The sequence below is a fragment of the Ictidomys tridecemlineatus genome, chromosome 1 (genome assembly GCF_052094955.1).
Source record: "Ictidomys tridecemlineatus isolate mIctTri1 chromosome 1, mIctTri1.hap1, whole genome shotgun sequence".
NCBI classification, from domain to species: domain Eukaryota; kingdom Metazoa; phylum Chordata; class Mammalia; order Rodentia; family Sciuridae; genus Ictidomys; species Ictidomys tridecemlineatus.
The window spans coordinates 99,273,390-99,285,687 of NC_135477.1; the positions used below are offsets into that span (position 1 = coordinate 99,273,390).

The 12,298-nt window shown below is 34.8% G+C and overlaps 1 protein-coding gene across 8 annotated transcripts in view; it reads left to right on the top strand.

Annotated features, from left to right (window-relative positions):
- Adgrv1 (adhesion G protein-coupled receptor V1) overlaps positions 1 to 12,298 on the top strand; it is a 545,344-nt gene that overhangs the window by 162,946 nt on the left and 370,100 nt on the right. For all 8 annotated transcript variants that reach the window (XM_078044879.1, XM_078044892.1, XM_078044896.1 and 5 more), the window contains 6 exons: positions 844 to 1,066; positions 1,391 to 1,595; positions 5,632 to 5,778; positions 8,252 to 8,507; positions 9,952 to 10,154; positions 11,946 to 12,122. In XM_078044879.1, coding sequence (XP_077901005.1) covers positions 844 to 1,066; positions 1,391 to 1,595; positions 5,632 to 5,778; positions 8,252 to 8,507; positions 9,952 to 10,154; positions 11,946 to 12,122 — 1,211 coding nt within the window. The remainder of the gene's footprint in view (positions 1 to 843; positions 1,067 to 1,390; positions 1,596 to 5,631; positions 5,779 to 8,251; positions 8,508 to 9,951; positions 10,155 to 11,945; positions 12,123 to 12,298) is intronic.

A 12,298-nucleotide genomic window follows, 5' to 3' on the forward strand; every position in this document is an offset into this window, starting at 1 on the left:
AATATACTTTAGGAGTCATGAATTTGTTCATACACTTTGGCCTAATAACCTTGAATAATTTATCTATTGAAATAATAAAAATTCTGTCTTAATATTGAAAATGAAATGTAAAACAACAGATAGCCAATGTAGGGAAATTATTAAATATATCTTGAAGATCAACCCTACATATTATTATCTATGCATTAAAATTATGAATTTATATACTACACAGCAACATATAAACATATAATCCTGTGTAAAACTATAAATATGGGATAAAATTCTTAAGTTAGATTTTTTTATACAATTTTTTTTACTATTTATAACTGTCAGATATAAATTAATATAGTGACTAGAGAGGAAAATATAAAAATTAAAACATTTACTGGTGTGATTATGGATTTTTTTACTTAAAAAAAATTACTTATAGGAGCTGTGGTTGTGGCTCAGTGGTAGAGCACTAGCCTAGCATGTATGAGGCACTGGGTTCCATCCTCACACCACAGAAAAATAAAAATAAAGATATTGTTTTCAACTACAACTAAAAATATATATATATTTTAAAAAGTACTTATAAATAGATATTGAGATAGATTTAAGAATACAAAACCCATGTGAGTGCTACCAGACAATGTTTTCATTTCTCTTAAATGCATGTGGGTGCATTGTCCAGCTGGATTGATAATTCCACAGCACTCATAAATTATTATTTATATTTAGGTACTTTTAGAAATGGCATTATATTTACTTAATTTGAGATGTCCAAGTGGAACTTTAGGAAAAGTTTTGCTTTGGAAATCGGGGAGACAGTATGAAAGAGTTCACTTTTCACCCCAGATGCCTTTTCTTTCTTTGTTGCAGTCCACATACTTGTACTTGGCCAAGAAGGGTCTGCTCTTTACTGCTGGAATTCAGAGCTGAATCAGTTCTCATTTGTTCTGGAAGCACCTTCTGCTCAGGATGCATATTCTGTTACAGTAAAGTCCCTTAATTCAAGCAAGAATTTAATTGCTGTTGTGGGAGCTGCCCAGTCACACATGTATGAGCTGGCCTACATCTCCAGCCAGTCTGACTTTATTCCTAGGTAGGTCCAACACTTATGCTAGGTGTCTGTATGCTCACTAAAATTTCATATGGCATCAGATTTCTAAGTCTCAATGACTGAGGAATATATAAAATAGAACAGCTATTTTAAACCAGAAATAGAGATGTTATCCATATCTCTAATATGAATTCTATGAAGTTCTTCAATACTATATACATAATTTTAATTAAAACTTTATTTATGAAATGTTATTCTTCCAAAACTTTAATATTACTCAATGTAATGTGTTTCATGAGTAATCTAGTATGTGTGTATTTTAAATTTGTTGTCGTTAACTTATTTTATGTACGCTTCTTATGCTAGTTCAGGTGAACTGATATTTGAACCTGGGGACAGAGAAGCTACAATAGCAGTAAATATTCTTGATGATGTAGTTCCAGAAGAAGAAGAATCCTTCAAAGTTCAGCTTAAAAATCCCAAAGGTGGAGCAGAGATTGGTAGCAATGGCTATGTGAAAATAACTATTCTGTCTAATGATGATGCCTATGGAGTTGTTGGATTTGCTCAGGTAATGATACTAAGGATTTTATACTCACAAGTCAAAGTGATTTGTTCATTCTCATTTATAAATTAGGACTTTTCTGCACCTGGTGAGTGAGTCATACTCCCTGCAGCCTTTCTCTTTTCCTTTGCCATGGCTTTATCCCCCATTCTGCATTCTAAGGTGAATTCTGCTGGCATCTTGGAATTTGCTGTCTTACACAATGGGGCCTCTGGATCAACTTGTCCTAATTTTTTTTGTAGTTATTCTTTTTATTTCAATTTGAAATTAATTGTTCTTGGTCCAGGAGTTTGGCTCTGCTGTTAGCCTTTTAACCAGAGGGCAATGATGAGATAGACTCTTTAATACACTATACACTGTGTTATGTCATACATATCACATAAAATTTTATTATTGTGGGGAGGATGGAAGAGAGATATAACTATATGTGCATTGCACACATGCAGATGTCTTGTCTTGAGGAAAACCAGCCATGCTAATCTTTTTAGATATATTCCACACACAGCCTTTATCAGCTTTTGCCAGTGAGCAAAAGAACAGCCATTTATGTTGCATCATGTATTATATTTGTTAGGTGTATTCTGACTTTTGAACTAGAGTTATATCTACAGCTATTATCTCTCTTCCTCTGAAATCTTCTACATATAAGGAAAACTTAATTTATATTAGCTTAAATGTTAAGAGCATGTCCACAGAGAAAGCAGTTGGAAATTGTACTGTGTCAATAGATTGCTACCAATAGCAATCAATAGATTGCTATCAATCTCTACTTTGTTAGTTCAAAATGGATCCTTCATTGGTTGTTTGAAAACTGATATTATTATTTGGGCTACTGCTTTTTATTCATGTCCAGTTGGGGACAGAAAGATACTTTATATCCCATTTTGATTAAAGAATAAATTTCCAAAGCCTCTCAAAAACTTCTTATCTCTCATTGACCAGAACTGGGCAACAAACCTGATCAGTTGGTTTTCATTTATTCCATAAATGCAGCAGATATTTAATAAACACTATGTTCTGGATATTCTGCCAGATGTTAAAGATGTCAGAGAATGCAACAATAAAAATCTCTACCTTCATTATCCTAGAGGGGATCAAGGAGACACTGACAATAGACAAAGATACAATAAAACATGTACTATATCTGACGGTGCTAGTGCTGTTGAGAAGCATCTGGCAGAGAAGGCATATGGAGCATGAAAGAAGGGGTGTGGGTTGTATATAGGAAATATAAAATAGAATGGTCAGGAAGGGCTGTATGGAGTTACAGAAGGGCATAGGCCTGGAGGGGTTGAAAATTGAATTATATTGATATCTGGGGTAGTAACAGTTCAGACAGGGACCCATCACCAAGAGGAGAGGCCTGCAGTGCCCTCTTGTCCTTATAGAGCAACAAGGAAGTCACTGGCTACAGTCAATGTAGGAGGGGGAGATAGGTCCAGGAGGCTAGTCAGGGGTCTGTGATCCCAAGACCATCCATAGTTTTGATGATTCACTGGGAGCACTCATATACTTAGTGTTGAATCATACTCATAGCTATGATTCATGAAAGCAAAGGATACAAACTCAAAATTCTCCATGGGGAAATGCTCATGGGTGAAGTCAGAGGAAACCAGGTGTAAACTGTCAAGAATCCCCTCCCAGCAGAGTCTCACAGGACATACTCATTTCCATAGCATCCAGTTGTTACAACATGTGGAATTTTGCCAACCAGAGGCTCACTAGAGACTCAGTGCCCAAAGTTTTAATTGGCAGTTGGTCATGTAGTTACCATCTGCCTGGCACATACCAAAATTCTACACTTCCAGAAGGAAAACAGATGTTAGTTAATCACATTATTTGTACAAATAGCTTGGGCACAGGGAGCAACTTGAGAGCTCTGGGAATAGAGAAGGGTGTGGTGGTGCATATCTTATCATTCTCTCAGGAGATTAAGGCAGGAAGATCAAAAGACAAAGATTCTCCTGGAGATCCTCTCTAGAAATAAAAAATACAAGGGTTTGGGGCATAGATCAGTGGTAAAGTATCCTCGAGTTCATCCTCCAGTACCAAAAACAGAAGTTCTGAGAATGGTGGGAACCCTCCCAAAATTCATATTCCCAAACACTAGCTGAGGACCAGCCTGTGAGCTGGCCTTTTTAGGGACAATAATCAGGACTGCTATGTCAATATTGTTGTACACAAGTCCCTTATTTAGCATCGTACTGAGTTTGCCCTCTTAGAAGCCTTTGGAGGGGTTAGGGTAGAAGAAATGTGTGACCTGATTCATTGTAAAAAGAATGCTCTGACTATAATATTGAACACATACTGTGAGTGGGAAGGACACTCCCACAGGAGTGTGGAGACTATTGCAGTAATTCAGCAAATAAGCAGAGCTATGGGAAGCATGAATTTACCCTTCCCCAAGATATGAACAACTGTGAGAGGAGCAAGTTTGGGGGATGTAAGATCATGTCATTGCATGTGGAGGGGTACAGAACATTTCCACAGCCTTTGCAGGACAACAGACAAGTATGTAGAGCAGAGCTGCATTACTGGGACAAGAACCCTCATGTTCTGCAGCGTATGTCCATCTTCTTACCTTGAAGCTGTTCTGCAGATAGAGAGCACAGACTATCCTCAATTGTATGGGCACGGTAGATTCCACTTTAGGAACCTTGTTTCAAAATTGCCTAGAGACACTAAATCACTGTGGTTTCACCATGCCAAGGTAAGTACCCTGGATTCTTTTAGTCCTTTCAGAATTTCTCAACACAGCTCTTTTTTGTTTGGACAGTCTCCTTTCAAGATGAGGTGTAATAGATGACAAGAATATCTTGAATATTTCTGGATGCATGAAGACTTCATTTAACTAACCTTCCTTTATGGAAAATATAGAGCCAGAGAGGATTTTTTTTTTCTTTTAAAAAGGCATTGTCTTTTCTGAATAAATTATATGCATATTTTAAAATCAAGGCATTTTCTTCAGGAATGTTTGCCTTGAGCAAGATTTTATTACTCTATAACATCTGTAACAATTTGTTAAAATGCTGTGTGAAGTATTACTGTAGGATAGGATCTTTACTGAAATTAGCATTCTAAATAGAAGCTTTCATAAGCTTTAAGAAATTAATGGGGGAGTCTCTTTTCAGATTATCATAGTAAAAAGACATGAAAAATCTTACTGGAAAGAAAAAAATCTTTAAAACTCCATATTTTTTTCTTATTACCCTTGAGAAGCCAAGGATATATTGTAAGAAGGGATTATCTAAATATTCATTTGAAGGAAATTTCATTAAATGGCTGGCAAGAGATCTTCTGTTGTGTGTTCAGTGAAGAATATTAAGTCACAGAGGTACAAATTAATTTGGAAAAATGGTAAGAGTCTAGGAAGCATAGGTGAGAAGAAAGAAATTCTAATATAAAGCAAAGGAAGATTTCTGTCTGGTAAAATAGTTGTAAGGTTTGTGAGGTAGATATGAAACACCATGAACAGAAATAGGTTAGAGGATGTGAATTTAAGCATAAAGTTACATTTGCAAATGATTGGAAGGAGCACCTTCATTCTTATGATGTGCTGCACTGGGGTGGGAGCTGGAGACCTTGAAAGTCCAACACATTTTACCATTAGGAAGAACAGACCTAGAGGGATTACCAGACCTTACTCTGGGGGAAAGGCTTCTTGCTCACCTGACTCCATGTCCTTTCCATTCTACAAACTTTTTACATGTTATAAGTACTATTTTATAAAAGAACATGCTTTCTGATTATCAAATTAATAATATGTTCACTCAACAAAATTTGAAAAATATAGAACAAAAATAAAAATAATCCTATAAAATTAAATCTTTATTGACTAGTATTTTATTTACTTAAACCTGTATGTTTAAAATTAAAATCATAGTCATTCTTACTTTACTATTTTTTAACTGTTATTTTAATTTACTGTTTCACATTGCTTATTACCATGAAATCTACAAAAGCATAATAACATGAAATTAAGAAAAGACTATATTTAGGTGATTTCAAGTCAATCCTTGTGACTTTTTGGTGTATTTTTCAGAATTCATTATTTAAGCAAATAGAAGAAATGGAGCAAGATAGCCTGGTAACCTTGAATGTTGAGCGCTTAAAAGGCACATATGGCCGTATAACTGTAGCATGGGAAGCTGATGGAAGTATTGATGATATATTTCCTACCTCAGGAGTGGTATGTAATGTTCAAAAATTGTAGAAGACACATACAAATTATGATTACTGTTCATATATGAGACCAGATCCTGCCTCAGTGATGAAATGTCAACACTGAATTCTTACAAATTACCACAGAGAGAAATACAATTTGAGGTTAGTTTTGTTGCTATGGTTATTGTTCCTTTTTTCTACAAAACCCAAATTATCTGTGAATAGTTATCCCTCTTGAGGTTCAATATATCAAATTTTTAGTATTACATTGTCAGAAAGATAAAGCCACCCAAACTGTGGATGGAAACATGTTATTAATGTTTAGATAAAATGGGGGGGAGGCTGGTAAGTAAGAATAAGCCTGGGTAAAATAATCAACCTTCTGGAAAAGGTATATCAATGTTGTATAATGATAGAGGTTGGGAACCATGGGCAGAAGGTTTATTTGAGTTGCATTCATAAGAAAAAGAGGAAGAGAAGAAAGTGGAGGGGGAGAAGTTGATCTATGGGCAGTTATAATTGAAGTTGATCCTGTGGGAGAGTTCTGCAGTCCAGCTGATCCTTTGGAGTCATTCCAATTTTAGGGCTGGACCATTGACTTCCCCATTTTTGTAGTTCTTTACTTCATGCCACCTTCTAGTGGGGCATAATCTTGGGTGAGACATTTGCTGCATGTAAGGACCATTCCCAATGAGGAGCATATATGCTATTGTTCCCAGCAGCTGTGGGGTTGTATGTCCCAAGAAGAGATGTGGGTAGAGGATCACATTAGCATTAACTGGAGGACAGTATAAATTTGGAGCTCAGGTGCAAGAGTGGAATCAGGATGGCCACAGAAGTAGATGACTCACAGAAAGAGGTTTCAGGAAGCCTCTTGTCTGATGTGCAAGATGGGTTGTCTCCTTGGTTTGCCTTGGGTTTTATAGATTAGTCAAGTTTTTTGTTTTGTTTTGCCCAAATGCTTCTCTGAAGAATTATTTTTAAAAAACTTTTATGGCAATATCCCCCAAAAGGAAAATTGATTATTATAGTCCACATTTCTAGTTTCATTTATTTTGAAAAGTGAGTGGAATTTCAGTGTATTAAGAATGTTATAGCAGGGCTAGGGTTGTGGCTCAGTGGTAGAGCGCTTGCCTAGCAAGTGTGAGGCACTGGGTTCGATCCTCAGCACCACATAAAAATAAATAAAATAAAGATACTGTGTCCATCTACAATTAAAAAATATTATAAAAAAACTTTAAAAAAGGAATGTTATAGCAAATTCCATTGAATTTCATATTTACTTCATGCAAGCTACTAAGACTCTAAGTCGTATTTCTGAATTACATATTTCCAATTAAGATTTCATATAAAAGCATGAATACAATTATTTGTAATTTAGTGCATAGTATTACCCAAAATGTATGCTATATTATTGAAATAATTAATTATTTTACTCAGGAATAAGAACTTTTTTCTGTAAAGGATAGATAGTAAATATTTTAGGCTTTCTTAGCCATCTGTTCTCGCTCACAACTAGTTTGCCTTTGTTGCACAGTTGTGCTAGATGATATAAAGTAGACAATGTAGGCAGTCATAGACAGCATGCAATTGAATAAGCTTGGCTGTATTCCAATAAAACTTCATTTATGAAAAATGGATTTGGCCAGTAGGCAGTAGTTTTCTCACTCCTGATTTTATTAATAAAGCTCTTGGGTTTATATCTTCCAGTGCCTTCCCTGAGTGGCAAGGTGCACGTCACAGGGGTAGATGCATAGGCTTGTAATACCAATTTGAATAATTGTGGTTTGTAGCCATATTGTTGGAGAGTGGGTATGAGGTGGGCATAATGGGAAATAGCATTCAAGAAGCTGACAGAATTCTGGTCAACAGGGACTTCAGATGCCTTTTAGCAAATTAGGATCTGTCTCCTTAGACAATGGAGACAGAGAAGGAGAGAGATGCTATGATTTGTGTTTCTCTCTCTCTCTCTCTCTCTCTCTCTCTCTCTCTCTCTCTATCTCTCTCCCTCTCTACCCCCCTCTCTCCCTCTCTAGGCCCTCTCTTACTCTTCTTCCCTCCCTTTCTCTCTCTCTCTCTTTCCTTCGGTTGATTCATTGTTAAGTGTTGCTTCTATCTGGAGTAGCAATCCTGACAAAAATTCTATAGAGAACAATGTTTAAGCTGGCATGCCGCCTTCTTTTATTTTTATAGAACTTTACATGTGTTATCTAGCAGATTTTCAGAAAGACTTTGTACACTAAATTAGAAAGAAATATAGGCTCCAGGATATGACAACTTGACTATATGATTTATTAGCTTAGGTTTAGAGATGGTTTACTTTTTCTTTTTCCTATCATTCTTATTTTTAATGTAAAAGCTATTTATTTGTATAATAACATATTGTTGCTAAACTCTTTGTTAAATTGTATCATAATTGAAAGAAAATCAAACTTTTTAATATCCTTACTGCAAAGTGATAATGACAGGATAAATAAAATCTTTCTCTAAAATTTTAGATTTCATTTACTGAAGGCCAGGCACTGTCTACAATTACTCTAACTGTTCTTGCTGATGATATACCAGAGTTATCAGAGGTTGTGACCATAACACTAACCCGAATTGCCACAGAAGGGGTTGAGGACCCATCAAAAGGTGCTACTATTGATCAGAAAAGAAACAAGTCCGTGATAACTACTCTGCCCAGTGACTCTCCCTATGGCCTCGTGGGCTGGCATGCCAAGTCTCTCTTCACCAGAGTAGCAGAGCCTAAAGGTAAATTCAGTTACATATTTTTCAGGCTTTAGTAAAAAGTGAATTTACTTTTGATGTTTACAAAAATGCAAATTTGTATTTTTATATGACTTTTCCAATTTGACAAGTCATAGCCATTTTTGTTCTTCAAATTTTATGATCATGTGACTACTTAGCAATAAGGTTTTTAAAAATACTTTCAATTTTTAAAGATATACTATCATGGTAAAAATGTTAACAGTTTAGTGAAGTCATTGCAATAGAGGTAACTGTTTTTTATTTGAGTTTCTCTTCATTGTTTGTTTTCCTCACTCATATTTTCTCTCTACATTTTTAGTAGTTGTATGGTGCACTGACAACATAGTGAGAAGCACATCGTATCAATGTATAAATTGCTTAACCCAAAAGATTAGTGAGAAAAAATTTTATCCTGTGAAGTGTACATTGGTCAGTCCTTGTTATTTTTCTTTTAAGTGCTGAAATCTTCACCTAAATAACTATTTGTATTGTTGGATAAATATAATTTTATGGATGAAGGTCATTTGATGTATTTTTAAAAAGGGTTAAACATAGCATGTATTTAGAATACACTATGAGATGATTCTAACATTTTCAGATAACAGTGTGGATATCCAACTTTCAAATATCTTTCATTGGAAGAGTTGATGGGAAAAAAATGACATGTAGTATTTTCTGGGTCTTATATTTCCATGCGTTCAGAATTGAAACAATAGACTTATGATAAAATAAGCCATTTATTTTTTTATTTAACACACATTTTTGAAATACCTAGCAATTGCCAGGAATCTCACTGTGGAATTTGGAAAGAAAGACACAGCATTAGTCATTAGAAATTCATAGACCTGCAGGTGAATATTGACAGGCATTTTTACCGCATTTTATATGACAAATGAATTTTTAAAAAATTTAAGAAATGAAATAAAGTGTAGGTGTTGTGAAATACTTTGAACCTTGAGAGAGACACCTCAGTATATGAACTTCAGTATATGCTCAGAATGAGCATTCCACAGAAACATTGCCTTTAATCTTGAACATCCCATGGATCACTCTTATTCTAATGATTAGTCATTAAATGATGTCTTCATGTATCTCACTATTTATTTTCAAGAATCTTTTAAATATATAACCTCTGTTCAACTTTACATATGCACTTCCCAAAGACTTTCAGCAATTTCAGTATGACACGTACAACACAGGAAGCTACATGTGGAATCAGAGCTGAGGGATTAGACAGAATGCTAGGAATGGATGGTGATTTTCAGCACAATTTTGGGGACAATGGAGACAAAGCACAGAATACTCCTTGGGAGTATGTACTGTATTTGTTTTACTTGTTTGCTTACCTGTTTAAAAGGATAGTGCAGAACATTCCACTGTGAGTACTTGAAACAACATTGACAGCAAACAAAAAAGCATACTGACTAGAAGCATGTTTGTCTCCTAGAGAACATCACCAATCTGCAGTTGTACATTGTTCGAGATAAAGGGTTCTTTGGGGACATTGCCATTCACTTGAAGGCGAAACCCAATTTCTCGCTACACACAAATAATCAAGCTATTGAAAATGAAGATTATGTACTGCAAGAAACAACAATAATAATGAAAGAAAATATAAAAGAAACTCATGTGAATGTTGCCATTTTGCCAGTAAGTATGGATGGCAATAAATATGCTAGAAAAGAAAAAAAAATGCTTTTCAATGTAAAATTGTGTTGTTCTTACAGGTAAAAATCATTTTTAATGATCCTTTTAGTAAAGAAAATGTAATTTTTCCACCTGAGTAAATATTTAATATGAATAAATAAATATTTTATAACTAGCTTACAAAAATGACAAATTTGAATGAACTTTGAAACATTGTATTTGGATTAATTATTTGCCTGATTGTCTGTACTATTATGTTGATTGTTTAGTTGCTTTAAACTAATATCTGAAAAAATGAAACAATTTAGTTATTTTTATTGTTGGTTTGATAGGGGAATAATTTCATTTCAGAGTACAATTACTTGAATCCAGATTAATATTCAGATGGCTTAGGTCTAGTTTTTGCTCTGTATATCTATATTTACATATTGAAAGAGAGAGAGAGAGAGAGAGAGAGAGAGAGAGAATATGCGGAAAAATCTATAATGATGCACACAAAAAAACTGAAAGTGGCAATAGTTGTATTAATGTTATAATTATTGGGGCTGGAAATATAGCTCAGTGGCAGGACACTTGCCTAACATGTGGCAGGTTTGATTCCAAACACTATGCACTTAAATCAACTAAGGTATTAATAAATAGTACATTGTGATATTAATAGCGCTATATGTTGATTATTATAAATGTCTATATTATTAGTAAATGTCATTAGTTTTCCTGCTAGTGGTGACTTCTGAAGAGGATGGTCTGGGAAAGATACAGGAATAGTGTAGGAAGGTGGTTTCCTTTCCCTTGCTACATGTTTTCTTTTTATGTTTTGAAATTTTATTCCATGTTCAAAAATAATATAAAAACCTTTAAGAATGAATTAAATATAGTATTACATCTAGATTTACAGGTCTAGAACTTTCATTTTTAAAGGAAAAGCAAAATTCACTAAACTTCTCTTAGAATATTATATATGAAAGGCATATTAAATACATGTTAAAATTGAGGGATAAGTCAGGCATGGTGGTGCACACCAGTAATCTTAGTAGCTTGGAAGGCCGAGGCAGGAAGATTGTAAATTCAAAGCCAGCCTCAGCAATTTAGTGAGGCCCTAGGCAACTTAGTGAGACCCTGTCTCAAAATTAAACATTTTTAAAAAAGGGCTGGGGATGTGACTCAATGGTTAAGTGTCCCTGGGTTCAATCCCTGGTACCTCAACAATAAAATTTGTGGGATAGGTTTTGAAAACTTATTTATTTGCTAATGAGAATGAGCATTCCATAGAAACATTGCCTTTAATCTTGAACATCCCATGGATCCTGAAGTTGTCAGTGAGAATGTATACAGTTGAGTATGAATCTTTTTGTGTGTGATAGAGCTGCCCATTCATGTAGATGAACTCATTTGTTCTCTACTGAAAAATATCAAGTTTCCAATGCAAATTAAATATTTTTCTTTCAAAATTAGCTGGGAGTGATGGTTTATTCTTTTTGTAATTGTTTTTTTAAAAATAAATGACAGCAGAATGCATTACAATTCTTATTACATATATACAGCATAATTTTTCATATCTCTGATTGTATATAAAGTATACCAATTGACACCAATTCGTGTACTTTGGGTGATGATGTCTATCATATTCTACCATCCTTGCTAATTCTTGTAGTCCTAGCTACAAGGGAGATTGAGGCAGGAAAATTTCTTGGGCCCAGGAGCTCAAGACTAGTATGCTCTACATAGTGAGACCTTACCTCACAAACACAACCAAAAACAGAAAAGCACTTTTTCTTTTACCCCACCTCCCAGGATGATGCTCCTGAGTTGGAAGAAGGATTTATCATCATCATCACTGAGGTAAACCTGGTGAACTCTGACTTCTCTGCAGAGCAGCCAAGTGTACAGAGACCAGGAATGGAAACAGCTGAGATAACGATTGAGGAAAATGATGATCCCAGAGGAATTTTTATATTTCATGTTACTAGGGTGAGTTGAATTTCATATATTTATAGTAATGTAGAAGCTCATCCCTGATGATTTGTTCAGTGTTTTTGTATTTTCTGCAAAACAATTGGCTTTGCTTGTAGGTATTTTAAAATAGATGAACAGCCAAATTTGTCTTTCAAATTAATTCTTAGTTCTCTTTGACCAGCTCAAAGGAT